The sequence below is a fragment of the Eretmochelys imbricata genome, chromosome 14 (assembly GCF_965152235.1).
Source record: "Eretmochelys imbricata isolate rEreImb1 chromosome 14, rEreImb1.hap1, whole genome shotgun sequence".
In the NCBI taxonomy this organism is placed as follows: domain Eukaryota; kingdom Metazoa; phylum Chordata; order Testudines; family Cheloniidae; genus Eretmochelys; species Eretmochelys imbricata.
Genome location: NC_135585.1, coordinates 28128514 through 28151089, shown reverse-complemented (window position 1 = coordinate 28151089; position 22576 = coordinate 28128514). Strand labels below are relative to the sequence as shown.

Sequence of the window (22576 nt, the reverse complement as noted above, 5' to 3'; positions counted from 1 at the left end):
GTGGCAGATTTCGCAGCCTTACGTTCCCATCTCAGCTGCACAAGGAGTTACTATTTTTTATTGTCCAAACATTTATTTTGATCAAGAATGGCTTTTCTAAAGATCTAAACAATTGGTTACAATTTTGTCTCCATTCTGCCTAGTGCCCATAACTCCATGATGGAAACATAGTTATGGCCACCTCCCTCCCTGGTCCTTCCACTGAGAAGGACAACACTGAGTGCTGAGATTTTCACTAGGACTTTTCAACTTGATTTTAATGGGGGATGATTGCTGAAAACATCCAGACAGCCTGAGGTTTTCAAAGCTAAGTTATCTCAGAGTCTCTGCACGTTTTTGCGAAAGCCACATTTACTGACTGCTTTCCTCAAAGCTTCCTTGACCTCTCTGTTTCTCAGGCTGTAGATGAGGGGGTTTACCAGGGGAGTCAGGACCGTGTAGCAAAGAGAGACCACTTTGTTTAGGTCTCTCAGTGTATCACGTTTCGGTAGCATGTAGACAATAATTAGGGTTCCATAGAAAATTGTCACCACAATGAGGTGAGAGGAGCAGGTGGAAAAGGCCTTTTGCCTCCCAGTGGAGGAAGGGATTCTCAGGATGGTGGCAATGATGCACATGTAGGATGTCAGGGTTAGTAGGAATGGAGGCAGGGTGAATACACAGGCTAGTATGAAATCCATCAATATGACCTGGTGGGTGTCACTGCAGGAGAGCTCTATCAGTGGAATGGCATCACAATAGAAATGGTCAATTTCATTAGGGCCACAGAATGTTAACTGTGATAGGAATAAGACCAAGATGGTAATAGCCCAAAGACCATTTAACCAGGAGCCAGCAGCCAAGTGGAAGGAAAACCTGATATTCATAAGAGTTGAATAGTGGAGGGGTTTACATATCGCTAAATACCGATCATAAGACATTGCTGCTAGGAGACAGCATTCTGTACCTGCCAGAGACCCAAAGAAATCCAGTTGTGTGATGCAGCCTCTGACTGAGATGGTTTTGTCCCCAGTCAGGAGACTGGCCAGCATCCGGGGCACGATGGCTGAGGTGTAGCAGGTCTCTACGCAGGACAAATTCCCCAGGAAGAAGTACATGGGGCTGTGAAGATGCTGGTCAGCCACAATGAGCACCACAATGAGGGTGTTCCCAACCACGGTTGCCATGTAGATCACAAGGAACATCAGGAAGAGAAGAATTTGCAGGTCAGGGAGATCCCCGAATCCCAGGAGGAAGAATTCAGTGATGGCTGTTTGGTTTCTGCAGTCTGCCATTGGCTGAGTCTAGGAACAATAAATCTGTGCGACTGAATTGGAAGGACACAGAGTTAAAAGTTAATCAAATCCCGTGAATTAATTCCATAAATATTCAGAAACTCCCCTTCCTCTCTTGGTTACAGGCTGAAATTTTAAGGCTAAGTTTAGATTTCAGAGCAAAGTGCTAGGAAACTGAGTCTGAGGACAGAACATTGCTCTGATGGGGAAGAGGGTTTTCGACACGGATATCAGTGATTACTATAAAAGCCCATTTATCTGGTAGTCACATACTGATATGACAGATCAGATCATTTCTCTGTCTATCATATCCTATCTAGTGACATACCAGAGCTTAACAATGATGCTTAAATGCTGTGTTTCACTTCTGGCAATGGCCAGAATCATGCCATGTCTTATGAGTCAAAATCAAACATCAACTCAAATCTTGGACTGAGATTTTTCAATGTGGTCTAGAGTTCTTAGGCACCGTCCTGCTGCTAGATTTCTTTCCATGAATTCTAACACTATATCGTGGTATATTCAGCATTTCAGTGCCCTGTAGGAGAAGGAATAATTTTCACCCCCTCACAAGAGATCAGTTCATGCCATAAATTATGAAGTGGAGTAAATTCTCCCTTAGTGCCTGTGGTGGTGATGGGAATGTGGTGAGGGACTGGCAGTGCCTTTTCTGTTTCTCAACAGTAGCTATGTAGCAGTCATAAAATACAGCTCTTTGGAGGGTGGATCTTAGGAAGGTGCAAAACCAAGCTGATGTGCAACCCTAACTGGGGAATGACCCTCCCCTCTCCATAATGAGTGTGGGATGATAATACAGGAAAGGCACTAGGTGAAAAAAAAATGCTTTCCCTAAACTCAGAGTCTAGAAACAATCTGGCATGTGTGATCCGGGCTAGTAAGACTCTATCACCACTCGCCACCCCATTGAAAAGTCATGGAATACCAGAGACATTCCAGAAGACAGGAAAAGGGCAAATATAGTACCCATCTATGAAAAAGGAAATAAGGACAACCCAGGGAATTACAGACCAGTCAGCTTAACTTCTGTACCCGGAAAGGTAATGGAGCAAACAATTAAGCAATCAGTTTGCAAACACCTAGAAGATAATGAGGTGATAAGTAACAGTTAGCATGGATTTGTCAAGAACAAAGCGTGTCAAACCAAACTGATAGCTTTCTTTGACAGGGTAACAAGCCTGGTGGATGGCGGGAAGCGGTAGATGTGGTATATCTTGACTTTAGTAAGGCTTTTGATACTGTCTTTCATGACCTTCTCATAAACAAAGTAGGGAAATACAACCTAGATGGAGCCACTCTAAGGTGGGTGCATAACTGGCTGGAAAACCATTCCCAGAGAGTAGTTATCAGTGGTTCACAGTCATGCTGGAAGGGCATAATGAGTGGGGTCCCACAGGGATGGGTTTTGGGTTGGGTTCTGTTCAATATCTTCATCAACGATTTAGATAATGTCATAGAGAGTACACTTATAAAGTTTGTGGACAATACCAAGCTGGGAGGGGTTGTGAGTGTTTTGGAGGATAGGATTAAAATTCAAAATGATCTGGACAAACTGGAGAAATGGTCTGAAGTAAATAGGATGAAATTCAATAAGGACAAATGCAACGTACTCCACTTAGGAAGGAACAATCAGTTGCACACATACCCAATGGGAAATGACTGCAGAAGGAAGAAGTACTGTGGAAAGGGATCTGGGGGTCATTGTGGATCACAAGCTAAATATGAGTCAACCGTGTAACACTGTTGCAAAAAAAGCAAATATAATTCTGGGATGTATTAGCAGGTGTGTTGTAGGCAAGACACGAGAAGTAATTCTTCCACTCCTGGGCACCACATTTCAGGAAAGATGTGGACAAATTGGAGAAAGTCCAGGGAAGAGTAACAAATACGATTAAAGGTCAAAAGCTGGGTTTGACCCACATCCCAATCCTGACTCTGTCTTTGGCTCTGATCCTCGCCTTAACTCTGACTCTGATTTTTGCTTGACCCTCAGCTTGACCCTGACACTGGCTCTGACTCCTGGCTTCGGTTCTGGGATTCCAAGCTCCTGCCACTAGTCCTGCCTACCTTTGCCAAGGATTCTGGAAGTTTTCCTGGACCACCCCTCACACTTGTACAAGGCCAGCCCTGGGGGACATGGAGGCAGTGGGTCACCCCCTACCCAGCACGTTCCAAGGGGCACTAAACACGCCTGAACAGGTTGACAGCCCTCGGGGAGAACTTCCCATGGTGCGAACACAAATGGGCAGCTTTGACCAACACTCTGTGAAGTAGTTGGGTTACATCCTGTCTCCGAGAGCCTCAAAATGGACCCCAGGAAAGTGAAAGCTGTTCAGACCTGGGTGGCACCCCTGGAACATCAAGGAGCTGCAGTGCTTCCTTGGGTTTGCTAATTTTTATAGGCACTTCATGCCTGGGTTTTCAGACCAGATAGCCCCATTGACAGTGCTCCTCCACAAACACACCTCCTTCACCTACTCTCTGGAGGCTCAACAGGTGTTCGACCAGCTCAAGATGGCCTTCACCAGTGCTCCAGTCTTGAGGCATCCTGACCCAATGCGGGCCTTTGTCAGTGAGACTGATGCATCTAATGTTGCAATTGGGACCATACCCCAAGAATCAGCTCCCCAACAGCACCTGTTCCCTTGTGCTTATTATTCTCAGAAACTCACACCCAGGAGAACAAAATTATGAGATTTTAGATACAGAGCTTCTAGCAATCAAAGCCACCTTCGGGGAATGGCACCACCACCTTGAAGGTGCCCGACACCCAGTACAGGTATACACAGATCATAAAATCTTGGACTATCTCCGTAGGGCAAAGGCACTGAACCAAAGACAGCTTCAGTGGGCCCTGTTGTTCACACACTTTTATTTTACCATCACCTATCACCAGAACAAGGCAGCCAATGCCCTGTCCTGAAAAGGGGAATACCTCCCTGACCATACCCAGCTGGTGTGCATCCTCAAGCCCTATATTTTCCTGGATGCTCTATTCCCCAAGACCACTTCCTCCTTTAGTTAGTAAGAAGGCGCCCGTCAGCACCTTCAGACACCCTATCTAGACTCTAGGTGGTTATTACTGTGGATTTGATAGTCAAGCTTCCCTTATCTGCCAAGCATACCATCATCCTCCTACAAGAGCCTGTCTGGACAGCACCCCTAGAAGAGATGGTGTAAGGCCTAGTGGGTCTATAGGACTACCAGGCAACAAACATCCCCACATTGCTACCTGTAATTTGATTATTCCTTGCAACACACAATCTGCAGTGGTTTAACACCAGGGGAAGTTCCGCCTCATGTGATCTGACTGACAGTGGTCTTAACTATCCCTGATTGGCTCCTTGACCCTATATAAAGCAATGGGGTGTAAAAGGAAGTGTCCAGGATCTGGTTGAAAAGGCTGTTTCAGTGGTGACTGTGGGGTGTTGGCTCGGTGGCTGGCTGGGCAGAGTGAGATGGATGAGAGAAATGAAACTGAAACCAGGCTAGACCATGAGTACAGGGAAAGCATTGATGAAGACTGGATGCCAGCAAGGAAAAAGAAAAGGGGAGATTCTCTGCACCCAGAAGAAGGACCAGCAAATAGGAGGGCAGGAAAGGGAAATGGGGGGAAATTACCTAACAGTAAAATCCGTAGATAAGGATATAAAGATAGGGGATATCAACCCCCTGAGAATGGCAGAGGGGATCAAAAAAGTGCTGGAGACAGAGCAAGAGCTAAGATGGTACCTGCTGGAGACTCATTAGTGGAATGTAAAAACAAAGACCAAGTAGGGACACTCCTTAAGACAAAGGTGCTAAGTAAAATACAAATAAGTTGTCAGCTACCCAAATTCCTCACTGGGATGCCAAATGAAATTTCAGGAAAGAAAGCAAGGAATAGGTGGAGATAAGGTAATAAGTGCTAAGAGGCTCATTAGCAGAAGAGGCAGTGATAGCAAGTGCTTGACAGCTGTGCTGGTCACATTTTAAGGGAGGGATATGACCAGATAGTCCAGAATATCAGAGTAACTTTAGGGTATCAAAGTCCTATAGTCCTCTTTCTGTGAGATGCTACAGCGGCCAGAGATTTGGTCATGTTGCAAATAAGTCCAATGGGAAAATAAAGTGCAGTAAGTGTGGAGGTGACCATTCACAGGATGACTGTGAGGAAGGGACAGAACAAAAATGTTGCAACTGTGGAGGAAAACACAGCTCAGAATATGCAAGCTGTACTGAGGGGAGCAAGCTAGAGAACTACAAGAAACCCAAGTTGCTAATAACATGTCCTGTGCAGAAGCTGTTAGGAAATACCTAAAAGAGAACCTGATGTGAGGAAAGGCAATAGCCTGCAACAAGTTAATGGGAGGGAATGAGTAACGTTGGTATGAAAAGAGATTCATTGCAGTAATGGTTGATGTAATCAATTGTAGTTCTCAAACAGGAAAGAAAACAGAAAATGAGAATTATAATTAAAGCTGCAGGCTAGCAACCTGTCAGTGGAACAACTTCAGACTTTCCTCAGTGAAACTACTATGGATGGTTAGAAACAGATTTTCAGCTTGAATGCCCACAGCTTAATAGCACATGGGTAGGAATTAAAGACCAATATTTTTGATATGAAAACAAAGCCTGATCTAATATGCATACAAGACTTGGCTAATAGAAAAATGAGACTATAAAATCCCAGGATATGGTCTATATGGACATGATAGAGAAATGGAAAAGGTGGGGACGCATACCCTTTCACTAAGGAGAACCTGAAGTACCTTGAAATAGAGGTTAGAAGGCTAAATAGCAAGGATAATGCTATTGAGATACCAATACAAAACAATTCTGCATCTCTAAGACTTTATCATGTTTATGACCCATGCAGGAAACTAGAGGCTATGGACCTGAAAGAATTCATTGTAAGTGTCACATGCCCACTCATTGTCTGGGGTGATCTGAATAGTCACAACCGATTGCAGGGAAGTAAGAAAAACATGGAAAATGTTCAGAGCAAATCTTTGAAGAGAATAATTTAGCAATCAATGATGGAGCGCCTACCAGGTTCAATACAGCTGATGGAAGCTTCTCATGTCTGGATCTGGGACCATAGGGAGTGAATGCAGCTGTGAAATTGACAGAGGGGTGGGAATGGCTAGTGACCACATCCTGACATTAATTACATCTCAAGGAAAAGGATATCCCCACTTGGAATCTTAAAAAAGCAAACTGGAAAAATCTTTGGAAAGAGAAGTGAGCAATATGTGAGTAAGTAATGGATCTGTGAAGATATTGAGGAATTCTGTAGTAATATTAATAAAGGAATCATAAAGACAGCCAGCCTAGCTATTCCTAGGATGCCAACACTGCCTGAAGATAGGGGAAGTGTACCATGGTGGAACAGGGAATATGAAACGGTAATTAGGGAAAGGAATAAGGCATATAAGACAGCAAAAAATCCTTAAAGAATGGACTTAATGAAATATAAAAAAGTAAGGTAGTTTCACAAAGGGCTATAAAAAGGGCAAAAAGAGAGAGCTGGACACCATAACATGGGGAAGTAAGTAAAAATACCAATACAGCAAAGTTTATATATAAACAAACTAGGGAAATGAATGGAATAAAGAGTAAGAGTCACGTAACACCAAGTCTTCCAGTTGCGGGGCATGGAGTAATAAGCTCTAAGAGAAGAAAAGCAGAAACTCTGGCCACCATGCTTCAAAAAGTCAGTAATGCTGAATATCAGAGGATACAAATTAGGGAAAAGAAAAGAACATTAAGGATAATTATGAGATGAAGAGGTGGGATGGGAGAAGGATGTGGATATTTTAAATGTAAACTTTAGTGTGGCTTAGGTAAAACCATGGAAAGTATAGTAAGGGAGAGAACAGTAGCACACCTAGAAAGAAGACGGTTTATAGATAAAACACAAAGTGGGCTCCAGTAAGGTGGGAGTGTGATTGACCACGCTGTCAGGATAGAGACAGAAGCACAAAAAAGCATGAGAATCATAGAATTAATTATACTAATATTCCTGGGCATAGAAAAAGCCTACGATGTGTTCTGGAGAGAGGAACTACTTCCTAAAGTGGCCTCAATGGGTAACATAGGAAGAATGTACAGCTGGATAAGGAACTTCTTAGGCAAAAGAACAAGTCCAATTAGGGAAAGCTTTCTCCAGCGTATAGTAAATTGCAAGTGAAACTCCACAGAGCAGTGTAGTTACACCAGCCCTCTTTAACATCATGATAAATGATCGCCCTGAATAGATGAGGATAGGAATAGGGATCATGTTTGCTGACTGTGCCATATGGATCAAAAGCAGAAACCTTGAAAGTGCCACCAAAAGAATGATGATGCACTTAAGAGAAGTGCAGAATGGGGAAAGAGGTGGGGCTTCAAATTCTCATAGACAGAACTAAGGGAATGATCCTCACAACATGGAAAAGCCAAAAAGATGTAAAGTTATAGCTATATGACCAACAGATAAATATACTGACATTACAAATTCTTCGGTGTGATATTTGATAACAAGCTCACTTGGAGGGACCATACTGAAAATATGAGATAAGTGCAAAAGTCAAATACCTTTGGAACATCCTGGGGAGTGGATATGAAAATGGTGGCAATGCTATACAGAGCACTAATTAGACCAGTTATTGAGTATGGATGCCCGGCCTTTGGGTCAGCCATGAATACAAATCCGAACTAGATTATATCCACACACACGCATTGCAATTCAGGTGGTGAGTTCATTACTGTATCTCTGTACTACAGATATACGCATTTCCATCAGCTGCTGCTAACTCTTAGAACGAAGCTCCCAGACTCAACCTTTTTGGGTCAAAGTACGAGATAATAGTGAAGATAGCACTAAGCTAACCGGTTCGGACAAAAAGTCAACATTCCCCATGTAAATACGGTACAGAAGTGGATAGCTGATCTTCATGAAAAGAAGGGATTGAAAGAGACCAAAATGTATAGCTATGGGAAAATATTTTATCCTTAGAAAATCACCCCCGGTCGGGAAAGACGTGGAATTATATGATGAAATCAATAAAAGAATGATAGACAAGATGTCACAATTATATTGATTTGCTATAAGTGGGGACACTATTGACAAATACATACAGAGGGTTCCAAAGAGGAAGAACAGAGTGGGAACAGCTTCCTGTGTGCCCTCACTCGGACTCAAGAAAGCTGTATGACTAACTTTGTATCCGTCTTTATGGCTGAGATACACAGGGATTATGCTAGCACTAAATCGTGCTTTAGATGTGTGGCCAGCTGCTGTGGCCATCCTGTCTGACTCTTTATCAGGGCTGCAGCAGGCAACTCACAGTGGTGAGTCTGACAGCAGAAATGATTCTCTTAATGATATATTATTGCTAACAGCCAGACTGGTGGAACTGGATATAACCAACGTAATCGCATGGATCCTGGTGCAGACAGGGATAGCAGGCAACGAATTGGCTGGCAAAAAGTGTTATTAATCACAAACAAGTTGACCTCGGGATCCCCTTAAGCAAACTGGCATTTAAACACCTAATCAAAAGTGAGCTAAGGAAGGAATGGCAAGAACTGTAGGCAAATGAAATGAAGGGGAAAAAAATTCCTGATTCTGCCTCCGGCTCTGACCCTCGGCTTGACTCTTGACCCTGATACTGACTCTGACCCCTGGCTTCAGTTCCGGGATCTCCAGCTCCTAACACTTGTCCTACCTACCTTTGCCCAGCATCCTGACACAGACTATGTATCGTAAAAATGAATACAGACACTTCCCACATTCTTCACAGAAGGTGAATCTTAAATTGCTCATGCTTAATTACTCAAGCACTTTAATACCCCGGTTCGGAAGGTGATATATAAATGCAAAGCAGCAGCAGTTTGGAATTGGGTGCTCACCTCTATTCATAGGACAGCTCTCACTGGAGTCGATGAACTCATTTCTCAGGGTTTCAGACCAGGTGGGTGAGGTAATACCTTTTATTGGACCAACTTCTGCTGGTGAGAGACATGTTTTCGACACACAGAGCTCTTCAGGGTTTGGCAGACAGGACTCCAGTTCCACTGAGGTTCTTGTCTTTCATCATTCTGCAGAAATGGGACTTTCTCAGTAGAGACCTGCAGTTACCTGAAGGGACAGAAAATGGGCTTCCCCTTCGATTTAAAAAGTGTAAATGCTCTCTCATAGTTGCATTCTCTCTTCGTGCTTTTCAAAATGGTCCCACTTTGACCTTTTTTCCACTTGGTTCATTTTGTGTCTCCAAAGCGTTGTAGCTAACAATGCCCACTGTGAGTTGCAATTATACAAGTCCCATTCTACATCACGTTTTAGTCTAATGATCCTTTTGTGGAAAATATTTTAGATCATGGACAAACACCAGCTTACATTTTTGGGAGATGGCTGTCCAAGGTGATGGCCAGTTATCATGTACTTGCACCACCCCGAATTAGTATTCAAGAGATGCTGCCATCTAATGGGCATTTTTGAAAATAGTGGCCCATGTCTCACTCTTACAACATGCTGCCACCTAGGAGCCATTTTACAGTATAACTTTCCCATTATTGTATTGGCTACGGAACTCTATTGGTCACTAGTCAGTATTTCTGATGCCCCCCTGCCCCATTTCCTCTACTCTGCTGCCATCTAGTGTCGATTTCCCAGCATGACAGCCTGTTGCACTTCTCTCCTATGGTGGATTCTTCTCGCTATAGCTGCCTCTTTCCCATTCTTAAAAAGAAAAGGAGGACTTGTGGCACCTTAGAGACTAACAAATTTATTAGAGCATAAGCTTTTGTGAGCTACAACTCACTTCATCGGATGCCTGCAAGTGGGGAGATTTTATATACACAGAGAACATGAAACAATTTGTTAGTCTCTAAGGTGCCACAAGTACTCCTTTTCTTTTTACCATACAGACTTTAACAAGAGTGATCAGGTAAGGTGAGCTATTACCAGCAGGAGAGCCGGGGCGGGGGGAACCTATTGTAGTGATAATCAAGGTGCGCCATTTCCAGCACTTTACAAGAACAGTAGGAGGGGAAATAAACATAGGGAAATAGTTTTACTTTGTTTAAGGACACATCAACTCCCAGTCTTTATTCAAGCCTAAGTTAATTGTATCCAGTTTGCAAATGAATTCCAATTAAGGAGTCTCTCTTTGGAGTCTGTTTTTGAAGTTTTTTTGTTGAAGAATTGCTACTTTTAGGTCTGTAATCCAGTGACCAGGGAGATTGAAGTGTTCTCCAACTGGTTTTTAAATGTTATAATTCTTGATGTCTGATTTGTGTCCATTTATTCTTTTATGTAGAGATTGTTCATTTTGGCCAATGTACATGGCAGAGGGGCATTGGTGGCACATGATGGCATATATCACATTGGTAGATGTGCAGGTGAATGAGCCTCTGATAGTGTGGCTGATGTGATTAGGCCCTATGATGGTGTCCCCTGAATAGATATGTGGACACAGTTGGCAACAGGCATGTGAAGTAGTTATGAGTGAGGACAAAGTCACAAAGTTCAGCCACCAGGTTTGCCGTGACATTATCAGGGATACTGTTCTTGACGACTTGTAGTCCATCTTTGTGTGGAAGGTTGGTGTAGAGGGCTTCTACATCCATAGTGGCAAGGATCGTGTTTTCAGGAAGATCACCGATGGATTGTAGTTTCCTCAGGAAGTCAGTGGTGTCTCAAAGATAGCTGGGAGTGCTGGTAGCGTAGGGCCTGAGGAGGGAGTGTTTGGGGACAATGTATACCTTCAAAACAGCATCACTGCTACGGGTACCCGCATGGCCCCACAGTATGCCAACATTTTCATGGCTGACTTAGAACAAAGCTTCCTCAGCTCTCGTCCCCTAACGCCCCTACTCTACTTGCGCTACAGTGATGACATCTTCATCATCTGGACCCATGGAAAAGAAACCACCATGATTTCAACAATTTCCATCCAACCATCAACCTCAGCCTGGACCAGTCCGCACAAGAGATCCACTTCCTGGACACTACAGTGCTAATCAGCAATGGTCACATAAACACCACCCTATACTGGAAACCTACTGACCACTATGCTTACCTACATGCCTCCAGCTTTCACCCAAACCGCACCACACGATCCATTGTCTACAGTCAAGCTCTACGATACAACCACATTTGCTCCAACCCCTCAGACAGAGACAAACACCTACAAGATTCAAGCATTCTTACAACTACAATACCCACCTGCTGAAGTGAAGAAACAGATTGACCGAGCCAGAAGAGTACCCAGAAGTTACCTACTACAGGACAGGCCCAACAAAGAAAATAACAGAACGCCACTAGCCATCACCTTCAGCCCCCAACTAAAACCTCTCCAACGCATCATCAAGGATCTACAACCTATCCTGAAGGACGACCCATCGCTCTCACAGATCTTGGGAGACAGGCCAGTCCTTGCTTACAGACAGCTCCCCAACCTGAAGCAAATACTCACCAGCAACCACACCCCACACAACAAAAACACTAACCCAGGAACCTATCCTTGCAACAAAGCCCGTTGCCAACTGTGTCCACATATCTATTCAGGGGACACCATCATAGGGCCTAATCACATCAGCCACACTATCAGAGGCTCGTTCACCTGCACATCTACCAATGTGATATATGCCATCATGTGCCAGCAATGCCCATTTGCCATGTAGCGTGGTTTAGCAGGAGTTTCCCATCCATTCAGTGCCTTTCAGTTGATGTGGGTTCTGTTTCCAATGGAAATGCATAGATTGAAGCTACCATGACAGAATCCCAGTGGCTCTCCAGGCTGAGATTCTCAGAGACTTTTAAGGGAGATAGGCGTCCATCTCCCATTTAAAAGAGATTTGGGTGACTAGCTCCGCAAGGTCCCTTGTGAAATCCCTTCCACAGAGTCGGAGCCCTACAATTCTCACTGGTGCCCAGCTCCCCGACCTCTGGCCAAGCCCTGACGTGCTCCCAGTAACTGAGCCAGCACTGCCATATTTGGCATCACAGGAGTTCTGCCCGTTGGTAGGTGGTAGCTGCTTCCTCTCACCATAAGTTGCCTCACCCCCTGAGGAAAGGGCCCTGTGTGGAGCAGAGCTGCCTGGGGTACCTGGGGTTGACTAGACACTGTGCCCTCAGAACTAGCCCTGTCGGACATTGGGCTTGTTGCAGTTAGTTTTGGGGATGCTCATTGTAACAGGTCCCCTCCCTTTGAACTGCTCTGTGCAGCTGGTGGAAGCAGAGCAGCTGGTGCCCTGCAGGGCCATGAGCAGAGTCCCTCGTCAGTGACCATTTGACCGACCCGACCCCCGGAACGGCCTCCGTTCTACGGGTGCCCTGGCAAACCCCCAGCTGGGCCTGGACAGTCCCAGTGGACCTGACGTGTGAGTCTACCTCTTTGTTTGCCCAACCTCCCTGCCTCCAAGGGCCTGGTGAGCCTGGAGCTGTTGCTTTCCCGGAGCTGGTCACAGCCGGGTGTAGCCCAGATAAGAGCTATAACGCTGTTCCTGGTGAAGTGTCCAGAGGTCACTGCTGGGGCCTGGTTGTTTGCCTCCGGCCTCTGTGAGTTCAGTGAAGATGGTTGGTTTGCAGAGGGTTCTGATGGTAATATGCACAATTTCAGGGGTGGCAGATTTCCCAGCCTTACGTTCCCATCTCAGCTGCACAAGGAGTTACTATTTTTATTGTCCAAACATTTATTTTGATCACGAATGGCTTTTCTAAAGATCTAAACAATTGGTTACAATTTTGTCTCCATTCTGCCTAGTGCCCATAACTCCATGATGGGAACATGGTTATGGCCACCTCCCTCCCTGGTCCTTCCACTGAGATGGACAACACTGAGTGCTGAGATTTTCACTAGGACTTTTCAACTTAATTTTAATGGGGGATGATTGCTGAAATCACCCAGACAGCCTGAGGTTTTCAAAGCTAAGTTTTTATCTCAGAGTCTCTGCACGTTTTTGCAAAAGCCACATTTACTGAATGCTTTCCTCAAAGCTTCCTTGACCTCTCTGTTTCTCAGGCTGTAGATGAGGAAGGACCAGGGGAGTCAGGACCATGTAGCAAAGAGGGAGCACTTTGTTTAGGTCTCTCAGTGTATCACTTTTCGGTAGCATGTAGACAATCATTAGGGTTCCATAGAAAATTGTCACCACAATGAGATGAGAGGAGCAGGTGGAAAAGGCCTTTTGCCTACTGGTGGTGGAGGGGATTCTGGATGCTGGCAATGATACACACGTAGGATGTCAGGGTTAGTAGGAATGGAGGCAGGGTGATCACTTTAGATAAGCTATTACCAGCAGGACAGTGGGGTGGGAGGAGGTATTGTTTCATATTCTCTGTGTATATATAAAGTCTGCTGCAGTTTCCACGGTATGCATCCGATGAAGTAAGCTGTAGCTCACGAAAGCTCATGCTCAAATAAATTGGTTAGTCTCTAAGGTGCCACAAGTACTCTTTTTCTTTTTGCGAATACAGACTAAAACGGCTGTTACTCTGTAACCAGTGTGTGTCACTGCAGGAGAGCTCTATAGGTGGGATGACATCACAATAGAAATGGTCAATGTCATTCGGGCCACAGAATGTTAACTGTGATAGGAATAAAACAAAGATAGTACTAGCCAAACAAGCTTTAACCAGGACCCAGCAACCAACTGGAGGAAAAACCCAGTATTCATAAGAGTTGAACAGTGCAGTGGTTTACATATCGCTAAATACCGATCATAAGACATCGCTGTTAGGAGACAGCATTCTGTAGCCACCAGAGAACCAAAGAAATACAGTTGTATGATGCAGCCACTGACTGAGATGGTTTTGTCCCCAGTCAGGAGACTGGCCAGCATCCGGGGCACGATGGCTGAGGTGTAGCAGGTCTCTACGCAGGACAAATTCCCCAGAAAGAAGTACATGGGGCTGTGAAGATGCTGGTCAGCCACAACGAGCACCACAATGAGGGTGTTCCCAACCACGGTTGCCATGTAGATCACTAGGAACATCAGGAAGAGAAGAATTTGCAGGTCAGGGAGATCCCCGAATCCATGGAGGAAGAATTCAGTGATGGCTGTTTGGTTTCTGCAGTCTGCCATTGGTTGTGTCTAGGAACAATAAATCTGTGCGACTGAATTGGAAGGACACAGAGTTAAAAGTTAATCAAATCTCATGAATTAATTCCATAAATATTCAGAAACTCCCCTTCCTCTCCTGGTTACAGGCTGAAATTTTAAGACTAAATTTAGATTTCAGAGCAAAGTGCCAGGAAACTGAGTCTGAGGACAGAACATTGCTCTGATGGGGAAGAGGGTGTTCAACACGGATACCAGTGACTACTATAACAGCCCATTTGTCTCGTAGCCACATACTGATATGACAGATCAGATCATTTATCTGTCTATCTGACATACCAGAGCTTAACAATGATGCTTAAATGGTGTATTTCACTTCTGGCAATGGCCAGAATCATGCCATGTCTTATGAGTCTAAATCAAACATCAACTCAAATCTTGGACTGAGATTTTTCAATGTGGTCTAGAGTTCTTAGGCACCGTCCTGTGTTAGATTTCTTTCCATGAATTCTAACACTATATCGTGGTATATTCAGCATTTCAGTGCCCTGTAGGAGAAGGAATAATTTTCACCCCCTCACAAGAGATCAGTTCATGCCATAAATTATGAAGTGGAGTAAATTCTCCCTTTTAGTGCCTGTGGTGGTGATGGGAACGTGGTGAGGGACTGGCAGTGCCTTTTCTGTTTCCCAACAGTAGCTATGTAGCAGTCATAAAATACAGCTCTTTGGAGGGTGGATCTTAGGAAGGGGTAAAACCAGGCTGATGTGCAACCCTAACTGGGGAATGACCCTCCCCACTCCATAATGAGTGTGGGATGATAACACAGGAACAGGAAAGACACTGGGTGGGGTGGGGGAGGGGGGAAAAGATGCTGTCCCTAAACTCAGAGTCTAGAAACAATCTGGCATGTGTGATCTGGGTTAGTAAGACTCTATCACTACTCGCCACCCATTGGGGCACACACTGAGCCAGATCCTCAGCTGGTGTAAATCAAGGTAGCTCCATTTCTGTCATTGGGACAGTTTCTCAACTGAGGACCTGTCACAAGACATGAATCTCATGCTCCATCTCTGTGAAAAGGTGCTATGAACACTGACTGGCGCTGCAGTGGGAAGGAGAGGCTAAAACTCTTAATATTCACCTGAGGAAGAGCTCTGTGTAGCTCAAAAGCTTCTCTCATTCACCAACAGGAGTTGGTCCAATAAAAGATATTACCTCACCCACCTTGTTCCTCTAATATTCACAAAGCACATTCATGCCCCTGTGTCAAGGTTCCTTCCCCACTCTGAATTCTAGGGTACAGATGTGGGGACCTGCATGATAAACCCCCTAAGCTTATTTTTACCAGCCTAGGTTAAAACTTCCCCAAGGTACAAACTATTTTACCTTTTGCCCTTGGACTTTATTGCTGCCACCACCAAGCGTCTAATAAATATATAACAGGGAAAGAGCCTGCTTGGAAATGTCTTTCCCCCAAAAAAATCCTCCCAAACCCTACACCCCCTTTCCTGGGGAAGCCTTGATAAAAATCCTCACCAATTTGCATAGGTGAACACAGACCCAAACCCTTGGATCTTAAGAACAATGAAAACCCAATCAGGTTCTTAAAAGAAGAATTTTAATTGAAGAAAAAGTAAAAATCACCTCTGTAAAATCAGGAGGGTAAATACCTTACAGGGTAATCAGATTCAAAACAGAGAATCCCTCTCAGCAAAACACAAAAACAGGAATATTGATTGACTGGGAATTGGTCCTGCTTTGAGCAGGGGGTTGGACTAGATGACCTCCTGAGGTCCTTTGCAACACTGATATTCTATGATTCTATGAATATACATTCCCTTCAGCACAGCTTATTTTATCAGCCATTTAAACAAAACAGAATCTAACGCATATCTAGCTAGATTACTTACTAAGTTCTTAGACTCCATTCCTTTTCTGTTCCCGGCAAAAACATCACACAGATGGAGAGAACCTTTGTTTCTCCCCCGCTCCAGCTTTGAAAGTATCTTGTCTCCTCATTGGTCATTTTGGTCAGGTGCCAGCGAGGTTATCCTAGCTTCTTAACCCTTTACAGGTGAAAGGGTTTTTCCTCTGGCCAGGAGGCATTTTAAAGGTATTTAGCCTTCCCTTTATATTTATGACATGCCCCCCAAATCAGAGATAGGGTGAAACGCTGGCTGTGATTTCTTCCTGGAGCTCTAGGAGAAAACATAGTTAATAAGACACATGCACCTCTAAATGTACTACCAAGTATAAAAAGACTAACAATATTTTCCACATGTCAAGGACGATTTTAACCAGTTGATTCTGGGAAACTTTCATGGGAGAGTGCATCAGCCACTTTGTTAGAAGCTCCTGAGATGTGTTGGATGTCGAAATCAAAATCTTGGAGAGCTAAACTCCACCGAATATGTTTTTGTTATTTCCCGTGGCGGTATGAAGCCACTGTAGCGCAGCATGGTCGGTTTGCAGGTGGAAACGCCGTCCCCAAACATATGGGAGTAGCTTTTCCAGAGCGTAGACAATGGTGTAACATACTTTTTCACTGACTGACCAGTTGCTTTCCCTCTCAGACAGCTTCTTGCTGAGAAACACTACAGAGTGGAATTCTTGATCCGGTCCTTCTTGCATTAAAACTGCTCCCACACCACGCTAGGATGCATCTGTGGTTACTAGGAATGCTTTGTCAAAGTCTGGGGCCCTTAGTACAGGGTCAGACATGAGTGTCGCTTTAAGCTGGTTAAAGGCCTTCTGACACTCTTTGGTCCACTGAACGGCATTTGGCTGTTCCTTTTTGGTTAGGTCTGTCAGTGGGGTGGCAATTTGGCTGTATTGTGGTACAAATGGCCTGTAATATCCGGCCAAACCTAAGAAGGATTGGACCTGTTTCTTTGACTTTCGGACAGGCCATTTTTGGATAGCATCCACTTTGGCCTGTAGGGGGTTGATAGTTCCTTGACCCACCTGATGTCCAAGGTGAGTCACTCTGTTTAGGCCTATTTGACACTTCTTAGCCTTAACAGTTAGTCCTGCCTCCCTTAGGCGCTCAAAAACTTTTTGTAGATGTTCCAGGTGTTCTGTCCATGAATCCGAAAATATGGCCACATCGTCAAGGTAGGCAATTGCATAGTCTCCTAATCCTGCTAGGAGACCATCTACAAGTCTTTGGAAGGTGGCGGGTGCATTTCGCAGCCCGAAAGGGAGTACCTTAAATTCATACAGCCCGAGATGTGTGGTGAAGGCTGACCTTTCCTTGGCAGATTCATCTGGCGGTACCTGCTAGTACCCCTTGGTTAAGTCCATGGTAGAGATGAACTGGGCCCGTCCCAGTTTCTCTAATAGTACATCTGTGCGTGGCATTGGATAGTTGTCTGGGCGAGTTACAGCATTTAGCTTACGGTAGTCCACGCAAAAATGTATCTCCCCATCTGGTTTGGGAACTAGAACCACTGGAGATGCCCAGGCACTGCCAGAGGGGCGGATTACCCCCATCTGTAGCATATCCTGGATCTCCCATTCTATAGCAGTTTTAGCTTGAGGAGACACCCGGTAAGGTTGGACCCTAATTGGGTGAGCATTACCTGTGTCAATGGAGTGGTATGCCCGTTCAGTCAGTCCTGGGATGGCTGAGAATGTTGGTGTGTAACTAGTGCACAGCTCCTATCTGCTGTCGCTGCATACGCCCAAGGGTCATGGAGAGGTTCACCTCTTCCACACCACCAGCACTTTTCCCTTCGTAGTAGACACCTTCAGGCCACTCAGCGTCGTCTCCTCCCTGGGCTGTAAACTGACAAACCTTTAATTCTCTGAAATAAAAGGGCTTTAGAGAATTAATATGGTACACCTTAGGCTTTCGGTTGGAGATGGGGAATTCTATGAGATAATCAACAGCTCCCAGGTGCTCCTGGACCGTGAATGGCCCTTCCCACAATGCTTCCATTTTCTGGGCCTGGAGCGCCTTTAAGACCATGACCTGGTCCCCTACTTTGAAGGAACGCTCTCTGGCATGTGTATCATACCAGGCTTTTTGCTCTTTTTGAGTATCCTGTAGGTTTTCTTTAGCAAGGGCTAAAGAGGTTCGGAAGGTGTTTTGTAGGTTGGTTACAAAGTCCAGAATGTTAGTTCTTGGAGAAGGTGTAAACCCCTTCCATTGCTGCTTCACCAACTGTAATGGCCCCTTAACCTCATGGCCATATACAAGTTCAAATGGTGAAAACCCTAAACTGGGATGTGGTACAGCTCTGTAGGCAAAGAGCAACTGTTGCAACACTAGGTCTCAATCATTGGAGTGCTCATTTACGAATTTAAGTATCATGGCCCTCAAAGTTCCATTAAACTTCTCCGCCATGCCATTTGTTTGATGGTGGTAAGGAGTGGCAACCAAGTGATTCACCCCATGAGCTTCCCAAAGGCTTTCCATAGTTTCTGCCAGGAAATTAGTCCCTGCATCTGTGAGGATGTCGGAGGGTCAAACTACCCTGGCAAAAATGTCTGCTCGTGCCAGGCACAGACTTTTAGCCCTGGTGTTGCTGAGAGCTACTGCTTCTGGCCATCGGGTGGCAAAAGCCATGAACATCAGTATGTAGTGCTTTCCTCTGGGTGTCTTTTACGGAAAACGACCCAGAATATCCACAGCTACTCGCTGAAATGGAACTTCAGTGATGGGGAGTGGTTGGAGAGGGGCTTTGGCCTGGTCTTGAGGTTTTCCCACGCTTTGGCATACCTCACAAGACTGGACATAGGTAGAAACATTGTTGCCCATTCCCTCCCAGTGGAATGACCTCCCCAAATGGTCTTTGGTCCTGTTCACCGCAGCATGGCCACTAGGATGATCGTGGGCCAAGTTCAAGAGCTTTACCCGGTACTTAGTTGGAACTACCAACTGTCTCTGAGGATGCCAGTCTTCCTGGTGTCCACCAGAAAGTGTTTCCTTGTAGAAAAGTCCTCTTTCTACAACAAACCTGGATCGATTAGAAGAGCTGAGAGGCGGTGGGGGTTGCTCTGTGCCGCTGTCCAAGCTCTCTGGAGGCTTTCTTCTGCTTCCTGTTCGGTCTGGAACTGTTCCCTTGATGTTGGAGACATCAGGTCCTCATTGGATTGTGGACCTAGGTTTGGTCCCTCTGGAAGCGATGTAGGGGATGAGGCTGTTTCCGTTGACTGTGAACCGCTCTCCGCTGGTGCACTATGTTCGGGTTCAGGCTCCAGCTGAGCCTCTGGTGGGTTTTCGGCTGCTGCCGGTTCAGGTTTGGTGGGGCCCTCTGGTGTTGGGGTTGCAAGTACTGGATTCAGTGCTGGCAATGGGTCTGGTGCTGGTTGTTCCGTCGGTTCTGGTTCTGGCTCTGTCTGGGTCTGTGGGACTGGATCCACCACTGCTGTTGCAGACATTGGCCTGGGGTCCAGGTCCATCACCTCTGACCGGGTCCTGATAGAAGTTTCCGGAACAGAGCTAGGCATCACGGCTTGTTTAGCCTGGCTGCAGGTGGCCATTCCCACCCTCTTGGCTAGCTTCACATGATTGGCCAAGTCTTCCCCCAACAGCATGGGGATGGGATAATCATCATAGACTGCAAAAGTCCATGTTCCTGACCAGCCCTTGTACTGGACAGGCTACTTGGCCATAGGCAAATTGAAAGAGTTGGACTTGAAGGGCTGAATTGTCACTTGGATCACTGGGTCGATTAAATTGGGGTCCACTAAGGAAGCATGGATAGCTGACACTTGTGCTCCGGTGTCCCTTCACGCAGTGACCTTCTTCCCACCCACACTCACAGTTTCCCTCCACTCCAAGGGTATCTGGGAGGTATCTGGGCCTGAGGACCTGTGGGGTGATTCCAGTGCAATGAACTGTAATCAGTTGGGGTTCTTGGGGCAGTTGGCCTTCACATGCCCCTGCTCGTTACATTTAAAACATTGTCCAGCTGACTGATCACTGGGGCGAGGTTGGTTGCTGGAGAACGGTGTGACGGGACAATAAGGTGTCTGGAGGGTTCTTTGGGGGGTCGTTGCGGCCTTCGGCTGCCCCCGGTAGTCGGGTGTGGTCTGAGGTTGTCCTTTCTGGTCTCCGCTCCAACTGCAACCAGTTTTTTTCTTTTCTGCCACCTCCACCCATTTGGCTCCAATCTCCCCAGCCTCGATTACAGTTTTGGGCTTCCCATCCAGGATGTATCTTTCTATTTCCTCAGGAACACCCTCTAAGAACTGCTCCATTTGCATTAGGCAGGGCAAATCTTCTGGAGATTTAACACTTGCTCCTGATATCCAGGCATCCCAATGTTTCACAATGTGGTAGGCATGTCGGGTAAATGGCACGTCTGGTTTCCAACTTAGGGCTCTGAACGGCTGATGGGAATGCTCGGGTGTTAGCCGAATTCTGACTCTCACCTTGGTTTTAAACAGTTCATACTGGTTCATGTGTTCCTTAGGCATTTCAGCCGCCACCTCAGCTAAGGGTCCACTGAGCTGCGGACTCAGCTCTACCATGTATTGGTCTGTAGAGATGCTGTACCCAAGGCAGGCCCTTTCGAAGTTTTCTAGGAAGGCCTCGGTATCATCGCCTGCCTTGTAGGTGGGGAATTTCCTGGGATGGGAAGTGGTACCTGGAGAAGGATTGCTATTCTGCTGAGCATTTGCCTTCTCCATCTCCAGTGTATGCTTCCTCTCTTTTTCCTTTTCCTCCATTTCTTTTTCCCTTGCCTCCATAGCTCTCCTGTGGGCAGCTCCCTTTCCTCCTCAGCATGCTTCCTTTCTTTTTCCTTTGCCTCCATAGCTCTCCTGTGGGCAGCCTCTTTGGCTGTTTGTTTTGGGCTTTGTCATGTTTGCCTCTCTGTTTTTAACTAACTTTACACCCGAGAGTTAGAAATAAAACAAACAAAAAACTTGGCTTGTAAAATTTTGCTGTGCTGTAACTGGATACCTATGTTCTCTGATAGTGATTGTCAGCCTACAGAAAAATCCTTAAAAAAAACCCTAACACCTTTGTTTCCAGGCAAATAGACAGAAAACCCCTCTAGTTGCTCTTAGGTAAAAGAAAAAAACTTCTTCAGGTCTGTGAAGACTTGTGAATTTCCCTGCAGGAGGTTAACTACCCTGCCTTTAGGTAGAGAAAACTCCAGCTCACAAAAGACAATTCCCTTTTGTCTCTGCTCTGACCCCCAAGCAGAGACAAAAAATCCTCTAACTGTTTGCAGCTTAAAACCTGCTTTCCAGGAGCCCAAAGGAAAATTTCCTCCATTTCTTTTTGCGAATACAGACTAACACGGCTGTTACTCTGAAACCTTTTTAAAATCTGTGCTTCTTGTTCAAAAAAATCTCAAATTGATCTCAAAATGCTTTCAAGTTAATTCCACTGCTCTGCCACCATGTAAAGGTTCCTTCCCCACTCTGAACTCTAGGGTACAGATGTGGGGACTTGCATAAAAAAAACCCTAAGCTTATTTTTACCAGCTTAGGTTAAAACTTCCCCAAGGTTTTGGAAGCAGCAAATCAAGTGAATAGTTTAAAAAAAGTAAAAAAAACACAGCGCGCTTCTCTCCAAGGGGAGCTTGAACAGGGCCTCCAGCCCCAGCAGGAGGAAGCATCTGCAACAGCCCTGGGGACCCAGCACAGTGAGCTCCCCTGGGGCAGCAGCAGCCTGGCCTGAGGGGAGAGAGGGAGAGAGACACAGCAGGGGAGAGTAATGGGATAGTTCTGGTTCTGCACCGTGCAGCGAGGGAGAGCTCAGCTGAGCACCCAGGGCAGGCAGGGTGTTAGGGCAAGGGGCTGACAAAGGAGGAACTAGAGAGTGCCTGAATCCTGTACAATCCTCTAGTAAAGCTCAAATCTTGACCGCCTCAGGAAGCAAAGCATGGCTCGGAAAACTCTCCTCCCATTGCAAAGCCATTCCAGAGTTGTTAAATGACTCTCTAACCTGCTCTGTTGATCGTCTGGTGGAACTGCCCATGCACCGTTTACACCACCAGCTTACTGCGCTTTCGTAGAGTCAGGTGACGGTGGGCTGGCCTTAGCTTCTGGTGAAGTTGCCGCCGATCTCGCCCGTTCCTTTTGCGCCTCTGACATGCCGTGGGTCGGGGTGTTTCTGGGGCTCTTCCTTCCAGCCCGCCTCTCTGGGTTTTTGGATGGCACTTCAGGTAAGAGATTCCATCTCCCTTCTGGACTGTTCAGTGGGGCTGGAGTCCTAAGCAGAAAAGGGGAGGGGGAGGTGTGTTGTCTGGGGGTTAGAGAAGGTAGAGCTGGGGCGGGGGGGGGGTGCATGG

General features: G+C 45.7%; 1 protein-coding gene across 1 annotated transcript; it reads right to left on the bottom strand.

Moving 5' to 3' along the window:
- Positions 1-317: 317 nt before the first annotated feature.
- On the bottom strand, positions 318-1274 carry LOC144275330 (olfactory receptor 6N1-like). The gene has a single exon (XM_077834559.1). The coding sequence runs from the start codon at positions 1272-1274 to the stop codon at positions 318-320; it is 957 nt and encodes a 318-aa protein (XP_077690685.1).
- Between the last annotated feature and the right edge of the window lie 21302 nt (positions 1275-22576).

Bases quoted from the DNA above. Each gene is read 5' to 3' on its own strand.
- LOC144275330 (XM_077834559.1), bottom strand. From the start codon at position 1,274: ATGGCAGACTGCAGAAACCAAACAGCCATCACTGAATTCTTCCTCCTG.